The 22,998-nt window shown below is 43.9% G+C and overlaps 1 protein-coding gene across 1 annotated transcript in view; it reads left to right on the forward strand.

The window, feature by feature from the left end:
• The first annotated feature begins 99 nt into the window (after positions 1 to 99).
• vps35 (VPS35 retromer complex component) overlaps positions 100 to 22,998 on the forward strand; it is an 80,263-nt gene continuing 57,364 nt past the window's right edge. The window contains exons 1-4 of the mRNA XM_085991526.1: positions 100 to 292; positions 16,649 to 16,747; positions 20,728 to 20,824; positions 22,285 to 22,408. Of these exons, the coding sequence (XP_085847652.1) occupies positions 290 to 292; positions 16,649 to 16,747; positions 20,728 to 20,824; positions 22,285 to 22,408 (323 nt within the window). The 5' untranslated portion in view covers positions 100 to 289. The remainder of the gene's footprint in view (positions 293 to 16,648; positions 16,748 to 20,727; positions 20,825 to 22,284; positions 22,409 to 22,998) is intronic.

The following is a 22,998-nucleotide window of genomic DNA, read 5'->3' on the forward strand; positions in this document are numbered from 1 at the left end:
GCAGCTGTCTTTTCATTGGTAAAACTGATTCCATCGGAACTCATCATCGCTTGCTCGGGTTGTCCAATCAAAACCAGGCTTGTTGTCCCGCCTCTGTCGGTGATCGGCGAAGAACCGGCGACGTAAGGACATTCGTGGTTTGTGTATGGTCCGTTCCTGCCTTCAATCAAATGACGTAGCGGCGCTCCTGGCTGCACGACTAAGCTAATTATTCAGGTTGTTCCTGGAGGAGCGAAAGTAGTAAGTGTCAGGTGACTGGGGTCGTGTTTGCTGGATTGAGCCGCTAATCATGGTGAGTGTTAGCGTATCAAGTTTTGGGATCCGCTGTAGTCTGCCTCTAAACACACCGGGCCCAGTTGTGGGGAGTGCTGGCCACTGTGCTTTTGGCTTTCGGCCTCGCAGAGAGTCTGTTGTGAATGGGCGTTGCTAGGCCTGGCCTTCTGTGGTTCAGGGACAGCTCGGTTGTTCCTGACAGGAGCTGGTGGTAGGTGGGAGGGAACCGGGCATCGTTACATGGATGCGTTATAGACGAGAGGGGGGAGATACATTTGAGTGTAAATGGCCGGTTATCAGAAGCTCCAATTGCGGAGATAAGGGAAGGAGGCCTCGAGGTTGTGAGCGGTTTTTATTTGTTTTCATTTTAAACCGTTTTTTTCCCTGAAGCCCTAACAAGGGATTCGCGATTTAATGATACCGATTATATAGCTAGGCCCCTTCTTGGTTTCTTTTCCCTTAGGACCAAATAAGCTCGTCATGAAATTAAAGCGATTCCTTTTGAGAGGGTGACCTGCAAATCCCCTTTTTCGCTAATCAAAATGTCTCCCCGCCCCAAGTCACGGCATCAGACAATTTGGTACAGCCTCATGCTAGAATGCAATGAATGCGAATGATCAATAATTTCGTTTTGCATTTTGATTTGTATCGATACTGACCATAAGTCATTGGCACAACTAAGTAAGATAATGAGCCCTGCAGCGTCTTGAGTACTATGAAGTACTGTTAATTCACATAGCAGTAGGGTTCATAAAATCATAGAATGGTTACAGCACAGAAGAAGGCCATTTGGCCCGTCGAGCCCGTGCCGACTCTCCGCTAGTCGTACTCCCCTGCCCTTTCCCTGTAGCCCTGCAAATTTTTTTTCCTTCAGATACTTATCCAACTCCCTTTTGAAAGATAAGATTGAGTCTGCCATCACCACCCTTTCAGGTAGTGCATTCCCGATCTTAACCACTCGCTGCGTAAAAAAGTTTTTCTTACGTCGCCTTTGCTTTTGCCAATCACCTTTTAATCTGTGTCCTCTGGTTCTTGACCCTTCTGCCAATGGGAACAATTTCTCTCTATCTACTCTGTCCAGGGCCTTCATGATTTTGAACACCTCTGTCAAAACTCCCCTCAATCTTCTCTGCTCCAAGGAGAACAGCTCCAGCATCTCAAGTCTATCAACGTAACTGAAGTCCCTCATTCCTGGAATCATTCTCGTAAATCTTTCCTGCAAGTTGTCTAAGGCCTTCACATCCTTCCTAAAGTGCGGTGCCCAGAATTGGACACAGTACTCCAGTTGGGGCCAAACCAGTGTTTTATACAAGTTCATCATAATTTCCACACTTTTGTACTCTATACCTCTATTTATGAAGGCCATAATCCCATAAGCCTTTTTAACTGCTTTCTCAACCTGCCCTGCCAGCTTCAACGATTTATGCACACATACCCTCAGGTATCTCTGTTTGTGCACCCCCTTTAGGATTGTACCATTTAGTTTATGTCCTCTCCTCATTCTTTCTACCAAAATGTATCACTTCACACTTTTCTGCATTAAATTTCATCTGCCACATGTCTGCCCATTTCACCAGCCTGTTTGTCTTCCTGAAGTCTATCACTCCTTCTCACTGTTCAGTATACTTCCAAGTTTTGTGTCGTCTGCATATTTTGAAATTTTGCCCTGTACACCTACGTCAAAGTCATTAATAGAATCATAGAAATTTACAGCACAAGAGGAGGCCATTTCGGCCCATTGTGTCCGTGCCAGCCAACAAAGAGCTATCCAGCCTAATCCCACTCCCCAGCTCTTGGTCCGTAGCCCTGCAGGTTACAGCATCCCAAGTGCACATCCAAGTACTTTTTAAATGTGGTTAGGGTTTCTGCCTCTACCACCCTTTCAGGCAGTGAGTTCCAGATCCCCACAACCCTCTGGGTGAAGAAATTTCCCCTCAAATCCTCTCTAAATCTTCCACCAATTACTTTAAATCTGTGCCCCCTGGTTTTTGACCCCTCTGCTAAGGGAAATAGGTCCTTTCTATCCACTTTATCTCGGCCCCTCATAATTTTATATACCTCAATAAGGTCTCCCCTCAGACTCCTCTGTTCTAAGGAAAACAAACCCAGCCTAGCCAGTCTTACCTCATAGCTAAGATTCTCTACTCCCGGCAACATCCTTGTAAATCTCTGTACCCTCTCCAGTACAATCACATCTTTGCTGTAATGTGGTGACCAGAACTGCACACGGTACTCCAGCTGAGGCCTAATTAGTGTTTTATACAGTTGAAGCATAACCCCCCGCTCTTGTATTCTATGTCACGGCTAATAAAGGCAAGCATTCCATATGCCACCATATCTCCCTGGCCTGCTACCTTCAGGGATCTGGACATGCACTCCAAGGTCCCTTTGTTCCTCTACACTGCTCAGTGTCCTACCATTTAATGTGTATTCACTTTCCTTGTTAGCCCTCCCCAAATGCATTACCTCACACTTCTCCGGATTGAATTCCATTTGCCACTGTTCTGCCCACCTGACCAATTTATTGATCTCCTCTTGCAGTCTACAGCTTCCTTCTTCAGTATCAACCACACAGCTGATTTTAGTATCATCTGCAAACTTCTTAATCATACCCCCTATATTCAAGACTAGATCATTGATATATGCCACAAAAAGCAAGGGACCTTGTACTGAGCCCTGCAGAACCCCACTGGAAACAGCCTTCCAGTCACAAAAACACCCATCAACCTCTGCTTCCTGCCTCTGAGCCAGTTTGAATCCAACTTGACACTTTCCCCTGGATCCCATGGGCTTTTAACTTCATGACCAGTCTGCCATGTGGAACGCTATCAAAAGCCTTGCTAAAGTCCATATACACTACATCAAACGCACTACCCTCATCTACCCTCCTTGTTACCACCTCAAAAAATTCAATCAAGTTTGTCAGACACGACCTTCCCTTAACAAATCCGTGCTGACTATCCTTGATTAATCCGTGTCTTTCTAAATACAGATTTATCCTGTCCTTCAGAATTCTTTCCAATAATTTTCCCCACCACCGAGGTTCGGCTGACTAGCCTGTAATTACTCGGTCTATCCTTTTCTCCCTTTTTAAACAAGGGTACCACATGAGCAGTCCTCCGGCACCACACCTGAGCCAATATATATCAAGAAACACAAGTCCTAGAACCGACCCCTGGGGAACACCACTGTATACGTTCCTCCAGTCTGAAAAACAACCGTTCACCACTACTCTCTGTTTCCTGTCACTTAGCCAATTCCGTATCCACGCTGCCACTGTCCCTTTTATTCCATGGGCTTCAACTTTGCTGGCGAACCTATTATGTGGCACTTTGTTGAATGCCTTTTGGAAATCTATGTACACTGCGTCAACCGCATTACCCTCATCAACCCTCTCTGTTACCTCATCAAAAAACTCTAAATCAAGTTGGTTGAACATAATTTGCCTTTAACAAATTCATGCTGGCTTTCCTTAATTAATCCACACCTATCCAAGTGACTGTTAATTTTGTCCCTGATTACTGTTTCTAAAAGCTTCCCCACTACTGAGGTTAAACTGACTGGCCTGTAGTTGCTGGGTTTATCTTTGCACCCTTTTTTGAACAATGGTGTAGCATTTGCAATTCTCCAGTCCTCTGGCGCCACCCCTGTATCTATGGCGGATTGGAATATTATGGCCAGTACCTCCTAGGATGCATCCCATCTGCTCCTGTTGACTTATCTACTTTAAGTATAGCCAGTCTTTCTAATACCTCTATCAATTTTTATACTGTCAAGTGTCTCCACTACCTCCTCCATCACCATGTCTATGGTAGCATCCTCTTTCTTGCTGAAGACAGATGCAAAGTACTCATTTAGTACCTCAGCCATACCCTCTGCCTCCATGCATAGGTCTCCTTTTTGGTCCCTAATCGGCCCCACACTCCTCTTACTACCCTTTTACTATTTATATGCCTACTGATTGCAACCACCTTCTCTCGCAATTTAAGTAAATGGAAACAACCGATAGTTTTCCTTAAAACTTCACATCAAAAACCTTCTAAAATTCATGAGTACTGTTGGAGCTTTATCTCTACCATGTCTAGTAAGTGATCCAAGCCAGTTACAGACTGATCATGCACATCAAGTTGGATCATGATGGGATGACCTTGTATTGAGGTTGTAAGTGACCCTCAACTCCTTCCATTTTTACTTGGTATCACATTTTTATCTGTGTATGTGTGTGTAGAATGTACATGCTTACATCAGAATGCCTGTTTAGGCTCTATAATAAATGTTATATGGAGGATAGTGCTTTTATTTGTGACTCGGTCTCAAATAATTCAATGGAACTCTCCTCTCTCATTTTTCAAAAACAAATCTAGGTGATAGAAAATTACACCAGACCGAACATGCAGATAAAAGCTGAATATTATGCAGTTTGTCTTGCATATATCCCTTGAGTGGATTACTGCTTTATAATCACCTATTCTATTTCTATAAAATGTAGCAGCATTTTATCTATCACACTTCAGGTGTCTCCATCTATATTTGTTGGTACTGAGAATTTGAAAGCAATTATTGTTTCCTTCAAGATTTTTTAAGTGCAAAACTCAAAACATATGTTCTCAGGTTATAACAATCATTTGGACATGAGCTGGAAGATGAATTTTAGAAGGTTTTTGAAATGAAGTTTTAAGGAAAACTATAGGTTGTTTCCATTTTCTTAAATTGTGAGAGAAGAAGGTTGCAGTCAGCACCTGTGCTTCATCTTTGTTTTTGAATTCTCAATATAATCATTATTTAATGAAGGTTTGCTTCAGCAAGTGTACAGTGAGTAAGGGAAACGCACAGAGTTAGTTTACAGAAACCAATCACAACACACTTCATCTATCTCCGAGCAGCAGTGTTAGAAACTTTCTTTCTAACTTCTTCCATTGGAATTGTTCACCCCTCTCACTTGCACTCCCCAGCACCCCTTTGCAACAGTGTAATCACTGTAAACAATTCTACAGGAGATCTGATAATAACTACATATAGCATCTAGTGCACATTTTGTCTGTGTCTCTAGGTGTTGTACCTCATTATAGATGTGAAACTTTTTTAAAAGAAAGATTGGACCTTGATGCTGGATGCTTCTAACCCAGTGCATAATTATTTTTCAATCTGCACTGTTCCCTCACTAAATGACAATTAATCTTTGATTAGAATGTGTGGCCTTAAAGCGGCTCCTTTTTTTCAGGCAGAATAATATATTGTGCATTGCATAACACTCCTGTTTCATGTATTGTTCAACTTACTGTGAGTAATACCACAGGAAGTGTGTGGTGTGTGTGTAGTGTACAGTTACTGTCACACTTCAAAGTATAAAGAAACAAAGGCAGTCTCCACATACACAGACACACCTGGAGCCAGAATGTCTGCAGCCTCTTGGATGTCCTAAGAATTCATCCAATTTTAGACTTTTTAGCTTGAAAGGGACAGACAATTGCACCATAACAAAATAATATGTTGTGTTTTACATTGCGTCTTCCTGTCCTTATGAAACCATGCATCATCAGACTTAACATCTCAGCAATGCCATGAGTCAGTGGCCCTCTCCCCCTCTTGCTTGAAATTTAAAGGTATAGCAATATGTGTTTATATTTGTATCCTATTGAACTATAAGTGTCAGTAAGCAAAACTGGTGTGTAATCTGTTCAAATATCCCTTCAATCATGAGCTCTGAATTCATAGTTATTAAATCTATATTGCAGTGCAAGTGTAGATTGAATGAGGTTATCGTTACAGTAGTTTTGACAACTAGCTCCGTTTAAACATACCTATAGAAATTGCTATGCTATTATATTTGGGTTTACGGTAGTTTCTTGATGGAAAATTAGAGATTTTTGAAATGCTAAAAATGTGTTTTTTAAATCTCTCTGCTTTTGGCACTGGTGGTTAAACAAGGTAGGATATCAAACCAGTCGTACTCCCATAGTGACTAGGCTGTTGACAAATTTATTGATATGCCTAGTGAATGGGTATGCCGTGATTGGAATTGTTTGCATTCCCTCATGGGCCACTTTTAAAGTGAACTGAGCTGTATGTGTCATGATTTAGTTGGTATATATGTGGCCACCCAATGGATTTAATATTGTTTCCTCCACACGTATATATTTATAAAAAAAAATTGCAGCAACTACCAAAAGATGGGTCCTGCTCCAAAAAACCTCTAGTATTTTAAAGGCTCTCCTTTTGTATACAGACCTCAGACAAAAGAGAAACGCAACTATTTGTGCAAACCTAATTTCTTTTTATGGGTAGGGTTTGGGTGATTTCAGCTGTGCTCTATATGTTTGTGCATATAAATCTGACTAACTGACGTGATTAAATTACTCAACCAGCTATTAGCGAGGTAACTCGGCTTGTGTTGCCATGTAGGATGAGCGGGATACTGATGAGCAATATTTAACCTATTCATTTCAGTTGCCCCCCCACCCTGTAAAATTTTGTAAATCTGTTCTCAAGTTGGTTTATTTTAACTCTGACTTGAAGCGTAGAATTTTTGAAGAACGTCAGCAACCTGCATTTTATATAGGGCTTTTAATGTAGAAAAGTGCCCCAAGACCGTTCACAGAAATGTAATCGGACAAAAATGGACACAGCTAAAGTAGTAGGTAATGGGAGGGGTGAGCAACAGCTTGGTCAAAGGTGGATTTTAAGGAGGGTCCTAAAGGAGGAGAGGGAGGTGGTAGGTATTTATGGTGGTGATTCCAGAGTGGTGGGCCTAGGTGGCTAAAGGCACAGCAACCAATGGTGAGGTAAAAGGGAGGGGGATGCACAAGAAGTCCGAAGCACTGAAGTTATGGGACGGGTTGTAGATTAGAGATAGGGATGGACAAGGCCATGAAGGATTTAAACATGAGGATGAGTATTTTAAATGTGAGATGCTGGGCCACCAGTTGTCAGTGTAGGTCAGTGAGAATGGTGGTGTTGGATGTATGGGTTTTGGCGTGGGATAGGATACAGGCAGCAACATTTTGGGTAAGCTAAAGTTTATAGAGGGGAGTGGATGGGAGGTTGACCAGGAGAACATTGGAATAGTCCAGTCTTGAGCTGACTAATGCATAGAAGAGGGTTTCAGCAGTAGATCGGCTGAAGTAAAGGTGGAGGCAGATGATACGGACGTAGGTCTTTGTGATGGAGAGGATATGGAAGCAGGAGCTTGGCTCAAGGTTGATTAGGACACCAAGGTTACGAATGGCCTAGTTCAGGCTGTGCAAGTGGTCGGGGAGGGGGATGGAATGAGTGCCAATGAGTTTGTGGCAATGGCCTAAGACGATGACTTCAGTCCCCAATGTTCAACTGGAGGAAATTGTAGCTTATCCAAAACTGGATGTTTGACAAGCACAGAGACAGTGGAGGGGTCCAAAGAGGTGGTGGAGAGGTTGAGCCGGATGTCATCAGCATATATGTGGAAGTTGATCACATTTCTGTGGATGATTTTGTCGATGGTTAACGTGGTTGGGGAAGAGGAGGAAGCCAAGGATAGTACCTTGGGGGACTGGTGGCAATGGCGTTGGGGCGGGAAGTGAAGCCATTTCTGCAAATAGTCTGGCTGTGATTGGATAGGTAAGAAAGAACCAAGTGTGAGCAGTCTGACTGAGCTGGACATTAGAGGAGAGGTGTTGGAGGAGGATGGTGTGGTTCACTATCAAAGGCTGCGGCGAAGACGAAGTGGGATAATGTATCATGGGCACAGTCATAGAGGATGTCATTTGTGACTTTGGTTAGGACCGTTTCATTGCTGTGGCAGGGATGGAATCCTGGTTTGGAGAGATTTGTGGGAAAGAGCACAAATTTGGGAGGTGACGGCCCATTCACGGCCTTTGGCGATGGGGTGGTAGTTTGCAAGGACACGGGCTAAGAGTGGATTTTTTGAGGAGGGGGTTGATAATGGTGGTTTTGAAAGGGAAGAGGGCATTACCTGAGGAGAGGGAACCATTTCCAACATAAGCTAGCTTGGAGACCAGGAAGGCAAGTTGGGTGGTCAGCAGTTTAGTGGGAATGGGAGGTTAATGGGGCAGGAAGTGAGATGAGCTTAGAGAGGGCATGAGGGGAGATGGGAGAGAAACTAGAGCCATAGGTTTAGGGGTGGGGGGAGGTTTGGCTTTGGCAAACGAAAGGAGGAAGAAATAGCAGAGACAGCTGAATGGATGGTCTCAGTCTTCGTGATAAAGATGCCAATGAGCTCTTCGCACTTGCTGGTGGGGGCAAGGAAGAGGAGGTAAGGAGATGGTTGGTAGTGGAGAAAAGAAACCATGGGTTATCTTTGTTCCCCAGGATGATCTGACAGTAATGGTCAGTTTTTGGCAGAGAGAGAATAAGCTTTGTACATTAATTGCTACGACCTCCTTTCTAATATGACAGTGTGAACATGGCATGTTATTCACAATCCATTATTCTCAGTCCTGATGTACCACAATAGAGTTATAGAAACTTATAGCACAGGAGGAAGCCATTCAACCCGTCATGCCTGTGCTGTTTCTTTGAAAGAGCAGTTGTGCTTAGCCCCATATCCCTGCTTTTTGTCCATAACCCTGAAGTTCCTTATCCTCAAGTACCTGTTCAACTCCCTTTTAAAATTATTTATGGAATCAGCTTCCACCACCTTTTCAAGTGGAGCGTTCCAGACCCTGACAACTGAGTGGAAAAAATTCTCCTCATCTCCCCTCTTGATCTTTTGCCAATGATTTTGAATCTGACCTCTAGTTATTGAGTCACTTGCCAGAGGGAATAATTTTACTCTATCAACTCTATCAAAACCTTCCATCATCTTGAAAACCTTTACTGGGCCACCTCTTAACCTTCTCTTTTCCAAGGCGAAGTCATAGAGTCACAGAAGGAGGCCATTCGGCCCATCGAGTCCGTGCCGGCTCTCTGTGGAGCAATCTAGTCAGTCCCATTCCCCCGCTCTATCCCCTTGGCCCTGCGAGTTTATTTCCCTCGAGTGCCTATCCAGTCTCCCCTTGAAAACATTGATTGTCTCCGTTTCCACCACTTTTGTCGGCAGCGAGTTCCAGGCTCTCACCACTCGCTGCATAAAAAAGTTTTTCCTCACATCCCCCTGTATCTCTTGCCCAAAACCTTAAATCTGTGTCCCCTAGTCTTTGTACCATCAACTAGCGGGAACAGCCTTTCCCCATTTAGCCTATTCAAACCCATCATAATCTTGTACACCTCTATCAAATCACCCCTCAACCTCCTTTGCTCTAATGAAAACAAATCCTGTCCTTGTAACTAAGATCCCCCCATCCCTGGAACCATTCTGGTAAATCTCCTCTGCACCCTCTCAAGTGCCTTCACATGCTTCCTAAAGTGTAGTGACCAGAACTGGACACAATACTCCAGTTGTGGCCTAACCAGCGCTTTATAAAGGTTCAGCATAACTTCTCTACTTTTGTACTTAATACCTCTATTTATGAAGCCCAAGATCCCATATGCTTTGCTAACCACTCTCTCAATATGTCCTGCCACCTTCAGGGACCTATGCGCAATTACTCCCAGGTCCCTCTGTCCCTGGACACTCTTTAAAACTGTGCCATTAAGTGTATATTGCCTCTCCCTGTTCCTTCTTCCAAAATGCATCACCTCACACTTCTCTGTATTAAATTCCATCTGCGACTTGTCTGCCCATTCTGCTAGCCTTTCTATGTCTTGTTGCAGCCGATTGGTATCATCCTCACTGTTTGCCACCCCCCCAAATTTGGTGTCATTGGCAAATTTAGAAATTATACTCTGTTTTAAGATATATGACCAGGATATTGGAATACAATCAGTGGCCCCAGCACTGACCCTTGGGGAACACCACTGTCTACCATCCTCCAGTCTGAAAAACAGTCATTTACCACAACTCGATGTTTTCTATCCTTAAGCCAATTCCTTATCCAAGCTGCCACTGACCCATCTATTCTATGAGCCTCAATTTTGTTAACCAGCCTTCTATGTGGTACTTTGTCAAACGCCTTCCTAAAATCCATGTAGACAACATCCATTGCATTCCCTTCATCAAAAAATTCAATTAGATTAGTCAAACACGATTTGCCTTTTACAAATCCGTGTTGGCTCTGCTTAATTAGCTTAAACCTCTCCAAGTGCCCGTTAATTTTTTCCTTTTTTTATTGTTTCTAAAACTTTACCCACCACTGATGTTAAACTGACCGGCCTGTAGTTACTAGGATTGTCTTTTAAACCCTTTCTGGAACAATGGTCTCCGCGCGCAGGGGGGGTCTGCGTACTGGCATTTTAATAACCTGCTGCTGGAGGACGAGCAGTTCCGGGATTCGTTCCGTCGGTTCTGGGCCGACTGGAGAAGGAAGCAGGGGGGCTTCCCCTCCTTGAGGCTATGGTGGGACGTGGGCTGCTGGCCGACGACAGGTCTCTGATCCCGATGGCATCAGCGTGGAGGCCCGGGCCTCCTATGGGGCTCTGTTCTCTCCAGATCCAACCAGCGAGGATGCGCGCAGAGTTTTGTGGGACAACCTGCCGAAGGTCGTCCCGGAAGGCGCCAAACAGTTGGACGCTCTGCTGAGCCTGGCGGAGCTGACCTGTGCCCTTGGCCAGCTGTCGAGAGGCATGTCCCCAGGGCTGGACGGGCTGACCGTGGAGTTCCACAGGGTGTTCTGGGACGTCCTGGGGGGCGACTACACGTGGGCCCTGGGGGAAAGTCTGGCGACCGGAGAGATGCCCCTCTCTTGGCGCAGGGCTGTCATCGTCCTGCTGCCCAAGAAGGGTGATCCCCGCCGTCTTAAAAACTGGCGCCCGGTCTCTCTTTTCTCCCCCCCCCCCCCAAGCATGAATTACAAAATCTTCGCCAGGGCCATGTCTGCTTGCCTTGGCACCGTGCTGGCCCACGTGATCCACCCCGACCAGTCCTACACGGTCCCGGGCCGGACCATCCACGACAACATCCTGGTCCACCATTGCCAGAGGGCTGGTCTGTCGATCGCCTTCCTTTCCTTAGATCAGGAGAAGGCGTTCGACAGGGTGGATCACAAATACCTCTTTAGGGCTCTGCGTGCATTTGGGTTTGGGACGCATTTCGTCGCCCAGATCAGACTTCTGTACGCTGCCGCAGAGTGTCTGATTAAAGTTAACGGGTCTTTGACGGCGCTCCTTCGCTTCGGGAGAGGGGTGCATCAGGGGTGCCCCATGTCCGGTTAGTTATATGCCATTTGCGTAGAGCTTTTCCTGCGCCTCTTGCAGAAGAGGTTGACGGGACTGGCTCTGCAAGGGCCGGGTGTGAAGGTCATCCTCTCGGCTTATGCCGATGAGATACTCCTAATGGTCACGGATCCCGTTGACTTGCGGCGGATGCACGAGTGCTGGCAGGTTTACTCGGACGCATCCTCCGCCAAGATCAACTGGAAGAAATGTTCCGCAGTCCTGGTAGGTCAGTGGCGGGTGGACTCCCTGCCGGAGGAGCTCCAGCTTTTTGCTTGGAGCACCACTCATCTCCTCTACTTGGAAGTCTACCTTAGCCCTGCAGTGGATGCCTGGCCAGCGAATTGGTGAGAGCTGGAGGCCAAAATCACCACTCACATAGGGCGCTGGACAGGACTGCTCCGAGTGCTGTCCTCCAGGGGTCAAGCGCTGGTCATAAATCAACTGGTGGCTGCCATGTTGTGGTACTAGTTGGTCACTTTGATCCCTCCCCCTGCGTTTGTCGCCAAGATACAGAAGAAGTTCATCGACTTCTTCTGGGACAAAAGGTAGCACTGGGTCTCTGCCGTGGTTCCGAGTCTCCCGCTTAGGGAGGGCATTCAGGCGCTGGTGTGTCTTTGCACCCAGGCTGTGACTTTCTGTCTTTGGAACCTGCAGAGATACCTGTATGTCGAGGATCCTCTCAGATGGTGTGCGCTAGTGACTTATTTCTTCCGCCAGCTGCACGGCCTCAATTATGACATGCAGCTCCTGTTTGTAAAACTTGGGGGGGGTGGGGGTGGGGTTATCTGTGCCTGCTTGCGGGAGCTGCTTGTCTTCTACCAGGAACTGCTATGGGTCTGGAACAATGTTGCCTGCAGACGGAGTTCTCCCCCGTCAGGTGTGGCGGCTGTCCTTCGGGAGCCACTGCTCGGGAATCTGCACCTCCACGAACGTGGGTTCATGTGGCTGGCAAGGTGACCAAAGTCGGGGACCTACTCTATGCCAGAGGAGTGGATTGGATGGTGCTAGAGGAGTGGATTGGATGGTGCTGGAGGAGCTGGCGCAGCGCCTGTCCTGGGCCAATGGCTGGCTCGCGGCCAAGGCCATCGAATCGCTGAAAGTGGCACTGATCACTGACTTTGCTAGGTGTATCGAGGAGGCTCAAGTACGTGGGGTGATCCCGCCCGAACTGACCCCCATTCGGACGGAATTCCTCATCGGTGCCCAGCCCCGAAACCCCTCTTGGGAGCCAGCGCCTCGCAACTTGAGCCGCCTCCGGGAAATCCCCTCTGTGCCTTTTCATTCTGCACAGTGGGGTTTCTTGTACGGGCTGCTCTTGCACACCCTCCATTTTGCCATCCTCGTCTGCCGTCCGGACATGCCTTGGCACACCATCTTGCCATCCAGAGGAGGTGGGTGTCCCCAATGGAGGGCTCTCTACGCAGGAGTCCTCCCTTTATCTATTGGGGACATGACCTGGAGGGTGTTGCACAGAGCAATCCTGTGCAATAAAGTTTTAAGTGGGTTCACGGACTCCCAGGCTGCATGCCTTTTCTGTGGCCTGGAGGAGTCCATGTTTATACGGAGTGTGAGAGGCCTTCCGCGACTAGTGGGCACTGCAGGGACTGGAGTGCATCATCATCACCGGCAGTGGAATTTTAACTTAATTTATTAAGTTTCCTTTAATGTTTTAAGTTACAGTTTATTTGTTTACTGCATCACCAGAATAGTTTTTTTTATTTGTTTTTATGGGATGTGGGTGTCGTTGGCAAGGCCAGCATTTATTGCCCTCGAGAAGGTGGTGGTGAGCCGCCGCCTTGATCCGCTGCAGTCCGTGTGGTGAAGGTACTCCCACACTGCTGTTCGGTCGGGATTTCCAGGATTTTGACCCAGTGACGATGAAGGATCAGCGATGTACTTCCAAGTCAGGATGATGTGTGACTTGGAGGGGAACTTGGAGGTGGCGGTGTTCCCATGCGTCTGCTGCCCTTGTCCTTCTAGGTGGAAGAGGTCGCAGGTTTGGGAGGTGCTGCCGAAGAAGCCTTGGCGAGTTGCTGCAGTCCATCTTCTAGATGGTAGACACTGCAGTGACGATACGGTGGTGGAGGGAGTGGATGTTTAAGGTGGTCGAGGGGGTGTCAATCAAGCGAGCTGCTTTGTCCTGAATGGTGTCGAGCTTCTTGAGTGTTGTTGGAACTGCACTCACCCAGGCAAGTGGAGAGTATTCCATCACACTCCTTACTTGTGCCTTGTAGATGGTAGAAAGTCTTTGGGGAGTCAGGAGGTGAGACACTCACCGCAGAATACCTAGCCTCTGACCTGCTCTTGTTGCCACAGTATTTATGTGGCAGGTCCAGTTAAGTTTCTGGTCAATGGTAACTCCCAGGATGTTGATGGTGGGGGATTCGGTGATGGTAATGCCATTGAATGTCAAGGGGCAGTGTTTAGACTCTCGCTTGTTGGAGATGGTCATTGCCTGGCACTTCTGTGGCACAAATGTTACTTGCCACTTATCAGCCCAAGCCTGAACATCATACAGGTCTTGTTGCATGCGGGCATGGACTGCTTCATTATCTGAGGAGTTGTGAATGGCACTGAATACTGTGCAGTCATCAGCGAACATCCCCATTTCTGACCTTATGTTGGAGGGAAGGTCATTGATGAAGCAGCTGAAGATGGTTGGGCCTAGGACACTGCCCTGAGGGACTCCTGCAGCGATGGGGGAGGTCCTCGGGCACCTCCCACGCACCTAGGGAAGATTGGAAAATTATGGCAAGCTCTTCTGCTATCTCCTCCTCCAATTCCCTTATCAACCTGGGATGCAAGCCATCTGGACCAGGTGACTTATCCACTCTAAGCATACCCAGCATTTCTAGTACATCCTGTCTATCAATTTTCACCCCTTCCATTGCTTCTACCATTTCCACTTCTTATATTTTGTCAGCATCCACCTCCTTAGTAAACACTGATACAAAGTACTCAGAGTATTCTAGCCTTGCCCTGTGCCTCTAAGCATATTCTTTGTCCCTAATAGGCCCCACCCCGCCTCTTGCTACCCGTTTACTGTTTACATGCCGGTAGAAGATTTTGGGGTTCCCTTTTATGTTAACCGCCATTCTACTCTCATATTCTCTCTTTGCCAATCTTATTGTCATCTTCACTTCCCCTCTCAACTTAATGTATTTGGTCTGGTTCTCCCTTGAAGAATTCACCTGACGTGCATCATACACCCTCTTTTTTTTTTTGTTTCATCATCTTCTCTATCTCCCTCGTCATCCAAGGAGCCCTTGCTTTGGTTCCCTTTCCCTTCCCTCTTGTTGGAATATACCTAGCCTGTACTTGGAACATCTCCTCCTTAAACATCACCCATTGTTTTGTCCTAACTTTTCCAACCTCTCCACATAACTGAAGTCCCTCACCCCTAGTAAACCTCCTCTGGACGCTTTCTAAGACCGTTACATCTTTCCTGAAGTGTGGTGCCTAGAATGTCCGCAATACTCCAGCTGATTTATAAAGTTCCAGCATGATCTCTTGGCTTTTATATTCTATTCACTATTTATAAACTCAAGTAACCCAATGTTTCTTTGAATGACCTTATCACGTGCCCTGCCACCTTTAAGGATTTGTGTATATGGACACCAAAGTTTCTCTGCTCATCTACATTTTTCAAAATGGCCCAGATTTTGCGGTCAGCGGCGAACGAATGCTGTCTGCCGTTCATTATGCTTACAGCTGCTCACAGACTTTTCGACAACTTGCGGTCATCAGGGATCCGCTTCGGCGCCCTCTACGGGGGATCTGGGACCTGTGTGAATAGGGCAAGCAACTGCGTGTCTCTTCACCCAGTCCAATTGAAGAATCCTTACCGAGGCATGCAGAGTTTAAACCAGAAAGTGTAAGTTAGAATATTTAATTCAACGAAAAATCATGTACAGAAAGTGAAAGGAAGATGAGATTGAGAGAGATAGATAAAAGACAGAAATGAAAAGTAATTTGTTATATTTTAATTTAAAAAAAACTCCAACAATAATTTAAATCTGAAGGAATGAGACTCCACACTTGTAAAAGTATTTTTTTAGTGCCAGAGTGGTTGTTTGGCAGTAATTAAGACTTATTATGCTGTTAAAATTTCACTTGCACTTGAATGGACAAGCCCTAACTTTTTCTGGTGAGTATAGTGGGTATCGAGTGGGTAAGTACCTCAGATTCACGCTATTCATGTTTGAATGCCGAATCTCTGTGAGGTACCAGTGTAGTGAAGCTTGTGGAGGAGCAGGGCAACTTGGACAGCAACTTCCTGATTTCCTCATTTAACTGCCTGTGTGTGGACACCAGAAGTTGCTGTCCGATTTACTCCTTATGAATGGTGAGCGCCGATAGCTTCACCGTTATTCCTACCGCAAAATCCGTGCCAATGTCTTCTTCCAGGTGGTTTCTAAAGCAGTACAATGTGTTACTGAGGTAGATTACCAGTATAGGGGATCCCCATCTGAAATTTTTAGGGTTATACGCACAGTTTAAGACCTATTTGAAGAATTAGGCCCCTCCTTGACACTTGGCTGACATGATGCCCCCTTAAAAAGATATGATCATAATTGGCAGAGTAAACCAGTGCTGACAGAGAGCACAAGATATTTTTTGCCATCGGCAGTTTGAGTGGCTGAAGCATTCATTCCTGTCCCGTGCAAACCAGTGAAGCAGTTTCCCGACAGGATCTTCCCTAGTCCAAGGCCAACATGTTTAAACAGTGATTTTTACTGAATTATGCAATTTAAATCTGGATCCTGTCGTTTGAATTGGGTGATTTCTGCAGCATGCGGAACCGCTTCCTGTAGTTATTTTGCTCTCCATTAGCCTGCCACATTCAAAGGTAAGATGTTGCTGATCTGGGGGAAAGCAAGTCTGTGAAATGCTAACTAAGTTGCTGTAAACATTTTATGCAAAATTATTGATTTATAGTTGGTGTAAAAATCTACTCAAAATAGATATTTAATAAACAACTTTTTGCTGTGTGAATCTCTGGTTCGAATGACTTCAGTCTGTACAGGAGTTTGCTGCTTTCTCTATTTGTAGAGGGGCTTCTTGAGGATGTAATTTTTTTACATAGAAATTGCAACATGGAAACTGGTTATTTGGCCCAACCAGTCCATGCCGGTGTTTACCCTCCAAGCAAGTGCAATTTATTTTGAGTAATTGTTTTTTCTTTCAGCCTACAACTCAACAGTCGCCTCAGGATGAGCAGGAAAAGCTTCTTGATGAAGCTGTTCAGACTGTGAAGGTCCAGTCTTTCCAGATGAAACGATGCTTGGTAAGAAAGCTACTGTGTAACTTGTGCAACGATGAATATTGTTGTAGGATTTTTAAAAAAAATGTGGGCCTGCCCAGTGGCTCAGCAGGTTTAGCCAATGAATAGGTACGCCATACAAACTGGAAATTTCTGCTGAGTTAGCGGATCGCAGTTGAGGTGACAGTATGGTGTTATAATTGACTTTAATGTCTTTGGGTTAGGTAGGGGAAAATTGGCCATAGTTTCAGCTTTGACCTCTATCTCGTGACTCCAGTGTGGATGTTTTGAGGATGGGGTCAGGATCAGTTGTGATGCAACAAAATAGTCTCCCAAAACTCATTGAGGCTTGTACATGAGTTTATGGAGCTCTATCGGTGCCTGTGGACTTAATACCATGGAAAGCAGAGAAAATCCCAGGCTTCATTGCTCCCACAAACTACAGGAAACTTTCTGGTATCCGGCACTGACGGGACCGAGCTGGTGCCGTACCATCCAAACTGCCGTAGAAACCAGCGCTAATGTTAAAACATACGGAGCTTTTGAGCTCCGTGTGAATCAACAAACCCTGTTGCTTAGCAACAGCTTCAAAACAGTCGGCCGCAGCTTAAAAGCGTCTCTGTAGCTAAGCAACAGCTTCAGCTAGACCTTGCAGAGCCTGACTGGAAAAAAAAAAGCAACGAGAAGTAAAAAAAACTTATAGGAAACGGCTCCTGAATTTTGCCGGTAGATAGAGCTTTCCAGACATTGAAACGAAAGTTTCCTGTACACAATTCATTTTTTTTTTTAAAAAAGCTTTTTTCCCTAAATCTCTCTGCACTGCTTTCAAAATGCTTAGTCTACATAAAAAACATTACTAACAAAGATTGATTTAAGAAGTTTAACATCCCATTGTCTGGAATGGATTCAAAATTGGTTTCAAAAGTGAAATGACTTCACTATTCAGTTCCATATTCATCTAAAAATACAAATGTTACTTTGAGGACCCTTGAGCACATTTTATAGCTCAATCCATGTCTTGAGAAACTTGCGTACATTTTTATCTAACTAGCAAGATCAGTGACAAATTGAGCTAATTAATTTACTTAAGGCAGAGATAAATGCGTATCTATCACAGTAAAAAAAAAAAAAAAGCGCAAGGAAACCAGATTCGTCCAAGACACTATTGGTTCCACCGAAGGAAATATTTATATATCCTTCAGTTGGAATTCAGCAGAAAAGAATGTCCTGGCATTGAATAACATCATTCAGGAAGTACCAGATCGATATCCATTTGTGTAAGTGAAAAGGTTCAAAGAAAACTAATTGAACTGAGCGCTGCAATGCCCTACAGTTAATGCAATTTTTGACATGGGTAGGAGCCAGACTTATCAATTCTTAGTATCCTCTATTCTGCAGAGAGTAATGTTTTTACTCTTGAAGTAACTTTGAAGATATGGTTGCTTTTCCCATGGCTGATCTTCAGGTGTGGGCTCTTGCTGTTTCTGGCAGTTACTATAAGAAAGAATTTTTTTTTCATAATGGATAGTGGTGGGAAGAATTTTTCTTTTTCAATAAAAAGGTGCATATTTCTGGAAAAGAGAAATCCCAGTTTCAGTTTCATTGGATCCTCAGAGTTCTGTTTGTGCTATTAATCACTAACCTGCCATTCCTAATTGTTGTGGTGTTGCAGTACTCTCTGTCCTGGGCAAACTCTTCTGTGCTATTTTCCTCAATGGAATTAGGGCAGCCACTGATGGCAGGCTCTGAAAAGAGCAAGCTGGTTTCTGCCAGAATAGATCTTGCATTGACCAGATCTTTACTCTTCATAATATCGTTAAGGAAAGCAAAGAATTACAGTTACCAGTGGTGTTGAACTTCCTTGACTTTAGAAGGCATTTGATTGTGTCAACAGAAATTCACTATGGCATGTGAATTTTATATACTTGTACTTTATAAACAATACATTTTATGTGACTGAAGTATTAACAACCCTTGCTTGCATTTCGTTGGTTTGGGTAGGATTCAGAATCAGTTTTCAGGAGTTTATAGGAACAGGAGTAAGCCATTCAACCCCTCGAGCCTGTTCTGCCATTCAATTAGATCGTGCCTGATCTATACCTCAACTCCATTTACCCGCTTTTGCTCCACATTGCTTGATACCCTTGCCTCACAAAAATCTATGAATTTCAGTCTGAAAATTTCAATTGACCCAGTATCCACAGCCTTTTGGAGGATTGAGTTCCAGATTTTCACTACCTTTTGTGCGGGGGAAAAAGTGCTTCCCGATTTCACTCTTAAATGGTCGAGCTCTAATTTTAAGATTATGCTCTCTTGTTCCAGATTCCCTCACTAGAGGAAATAGTTTCTCTGTATCTACCCTATCAAATCCGTTAATCATTTTAAATACCTCAATTAGATCACCCCTCAACCTTCTAAACTCAAGGGAATACAAGTCAATTTTATGCAACATGTCCTCATAATTAAACCCTTTAAGCCCTGGTAGTATTCTGGTGAACTGCGCTGTACCCCTTCCAAGGCCAATACACATTTCCTGAGGTTCGGTGCCCAAAACTGAATGCAGTACTCCAGATGGGGTCTTACCAAGGCTTCCTCACTTTTGAATTCCAACCCCTTGAGATAAAGGCAACCATCCCATTAGCCTTTTTAAAATTATTTTTTGTAACTGCTCTAGCTTTGTGATTTGTAAAGATGGACACTTAAATCCCTTTGCTCTTCCACGGCTCCTAGTCTCTCACTATTAAGAAAGTATTCCAACTTGGCTTTCTCTGATCCAAACTGGTTGACCTCGCACTGCCCCACATTGAAGTCCACCTGCCATAGTCTCGTCCACTCACTTAGTCTGTCTATGTCCCCATGTAATTTCCTGCTCCCATCCACACAACTTACTCTGCCTTCTAACTTGGTGCTATCTGCAAACTTGGATATACAAATTTCTGTTCCTTCATGCAAGTCATTAATATACTGTATATAGTATAACCAAATACCAACCCATATCACAAGGTTACCTTCAATTCTGTGCACTCTCACTTTTGCTAATAATCTCTTGTGTGGAACCTTATCAAAGCCATGCAGACAACATCCATGCACACTCTCCAAAAATTCAACTAAATTAGTCAGACATGACTTACCTTTCACAAATCCATGGTGACTCTCTCTCATCAGTTCATACCTGATCAAGTGTTCAGTCATTATCATTGATAGAGTCCAGTAACTTCCCCACAAATTATGTTAAACTGACATCTGTAGTTATCTGGTTTCCCCCTCCCTTCTTAAATAATGGATTGACATTTACAATCTTCTACTGTTTTGTGTCATGGGATGCAGCATTACTTCAGCATTTGCAGTATAATCTTTACAGATGCCACATTCTTAATCTTGCTTATAAAATACTTTTTTTTAACTCCCTTTCCCCTCGTCAAGCCACTAACATGTACTAAAGTATAGTTCAGTGGACACCAACAGCTCCATTACTTATTGAGCAATTGGGAGTTTTTAAAACCGCAAGTTTAACATTGAATTCAGAGAAAAAACAAATGCACATATCAGTCGTGTGTTCTAGAAGTATATGAGTTAAGGGGACTCAAAATGATGTTTTCTCTCTGGTGGGATGATGATGGTAATTGTAGCTGTGGCTTGGATTACAAGATGCAGTATGTGGTTTTAATTGAGGTGTGTTGTCAGTGATGGAAGTGCTTGGCATTACGTAGAAATTTACTAAGATTATCAACTGTAATGCAATTTTAAACTTGTGCAGTCAAAGCAATTTCATTCATTTAACTTCCATATATTGGCGCATGTAGTTTTCCAAATTATACAGAACATGTAGTTTAAAAAAAAAAAAAAAAATCCTTTTTATTTTAAGGAACAGGTAATGGTTATAGCAAAGCCCAGACATTGCCAGCTTGTTTTTTAAATTATAGAAAGGTTTTATGGTAAAAGCCCATGATTTATTACTTGCTCAAAATTTCTGATAACTAGACTTCTCACGTTTTGTGATTCAGGACAAGAATAAGTTGATGGATGCATTAAAACATGCTTCGAACATGCTTGGTGAGCTACGGACTTCCATGCTGTCTCCGAAGAGTTACTATGAACTCTGTATCCTTTTAGTGCTGTATAGAATTCTAGCAATGTTCAGCAATATTTTGTTGAATAAACTTGTTTCAACATTGAAGTGTATAATTGAGGAACTTGGCAACAATTCCAAAAGGTAGCGTATAACTGAGGGAAGGGGACCCTTTTGTTCTACAACTAGGTGAGATCATATTACAGGAAAAGTTCTGATATCCGGCACTGACGGGAGCGAGCTGCTGTCGATCTATCAAAACTTCCGGATAGACCAGCGCTAATGTTGAAGGATACGGAGGTTTTCATCTCCGTATCTGACAACAAACACTGTTGCTTAGCAACAGCTTGTAAACACTCGGCCTGTACCTTGGAAGCATCTCTGAAGCTGTTGCTAAGCTACAGAGACGCTTTCCAGAGCCTGACTGTTCATTTCAAAAAAAATGCTAGGAGAAGAAGAAAAAAATGCTAGAAGAAAAAAAACCTAACCAAAACAGCTGCTGATTTCTGCCATTAGATCGAGGTTTCTGGGCATACAACCTCTGGATAAACCAAAGTTTCCTGTATTGTTGCAAAATAAGTACTTCTAACAGTACTGTTGTAAATTTGCTCCCTTCATTAAGTGTACCTGGAAACTTGAAATATATTAGTGGGTTTTCTGTGATTTTGGTCATGGTAAGTTGGAGGGTATGTTTTATGCTATGCTTATCAGGGTTACTGATTATATGGTGAACAAATAAGTCAAATTACATTTCTATTGTATAGGAGTGTTAGTTTTTGGCTCGATTCGTATCATGATATGAATATTTGCATGGGAACTATAAATCAGAGCTCTTGATTATGATTAAGTTTGTTTAAGTATGTAGTTAATTTTACCTTTTTTCATTAAAACCCAGGGTACAGAGTAAGATGTAGGAGTAGCTTATAAGAACAGTGTGTAGCAGTTGTGGGAGAACCTCTCATTCTTTTTTTCGCCCCCGTCCCCGGTCACTGATTCATTTTTCAGAGATTGATTTAGAACACCACGGGGAGAGCAGATATTCCTTTTGCCCAGAAAGCAAGTGGTAGACCAGCAAAGAGAAGGAAGGACGCAGTAAGAGTGCGGCGGCATGACCGTTGTATCGAACTTTTTGTGACTGACTGTATTTCATTTCATTTAGTTACATGCCCCCAAAATGATTTACTATCTCTCTGATGTAAATTTAATTCAGGTGTAACTGATGATCTGTGGAGATTGATCAACATGAGGACTGAGTCTAGACTAGACTCTTCACCCCCACCCCACCACCAAAAGCCCAGATTTTTCTAAGTGAAAGGTGGTAGAATCTATGCTCTTATGTTTAAGAATTGCATCGGTTTGATCAATTTTTTTTAAAAACGTGCTCAATAGATTCATTGATGTTTTAAGACTATAAAATAAGATGCTCAATTTTTCCATGTTCTTTATGCATAAAACTTTTTTGGGTGTATAGTGACCCTTAACTCAAAGATAGACATGGCCATTTCAGATGAACTGCATTATTTGGAAGTTTATCTGACTGACGAGTTTGCCAAAGGGAGAAAGGTGGCTGACCTGTATGAACTTGTTCAGTATGCTGGCAATATTATTCCAAGACTGTAAGTATCCTCCAATCTGCAGATAATTGGCAAGTGGATTTCATACTTCATACACAGTAAAATCTGTGCCAGTCTACAATCTTAAATCTTTCTGTGTTGGGAGCTGGTTTTAACCTGTGACCATAGTTTAATATACAACTGGCCCATATATTTATATTAAATTCTGTACTTGGCTGAAGTTCCCATTATATACGCCAAACTTTTATTAATTGGTTCTAGTTTGGTGGTAGGTCTAACAATCAAGATTAAAGGGAAGTTTCTGGAAGATTGATTCTTGGGACTTATAAATAATAATGTCTACTACAGGAAACTTTGTGATATCCGGCACCGACGGGACCGAGCTGTTGCCGTCCCATCAAAACTGCCGGACAAACCAGCGGTAATGTTAAAACATACGGAGCTGCAACAAACCCTGTTGCTTAGCAACAGCTTCTAAACAGTCGGCCGTAGCTTGCAAGCGTCTCTAGCTAAGCAACAGCTTTAGCTAGACCTTGCAGAGCCTGACTGGTGGGAAAAAAAGCAACGAAAAGAAAAAAAACTTATTGAACCGACTCCTGAATTTTGCCGGTGGATCGAGCATTCTGGACAGT

The sequence above is a fragment of the Somniosus microcephalus genome, chromosome 6, assembly GCF_052327205.1.
Source record: "Somniosus microcephalus isolate GS21.2 chromosome 6, FLI_Smic_1.0, whole genome shotgun sequence".
Classification (NCBI taxonomy): Eukaryota; Metazoa; Chordata; class Chondrichthyes; order Squaliformes; family Somniosidae; genus Somniosus; species Somniosus microcephalus.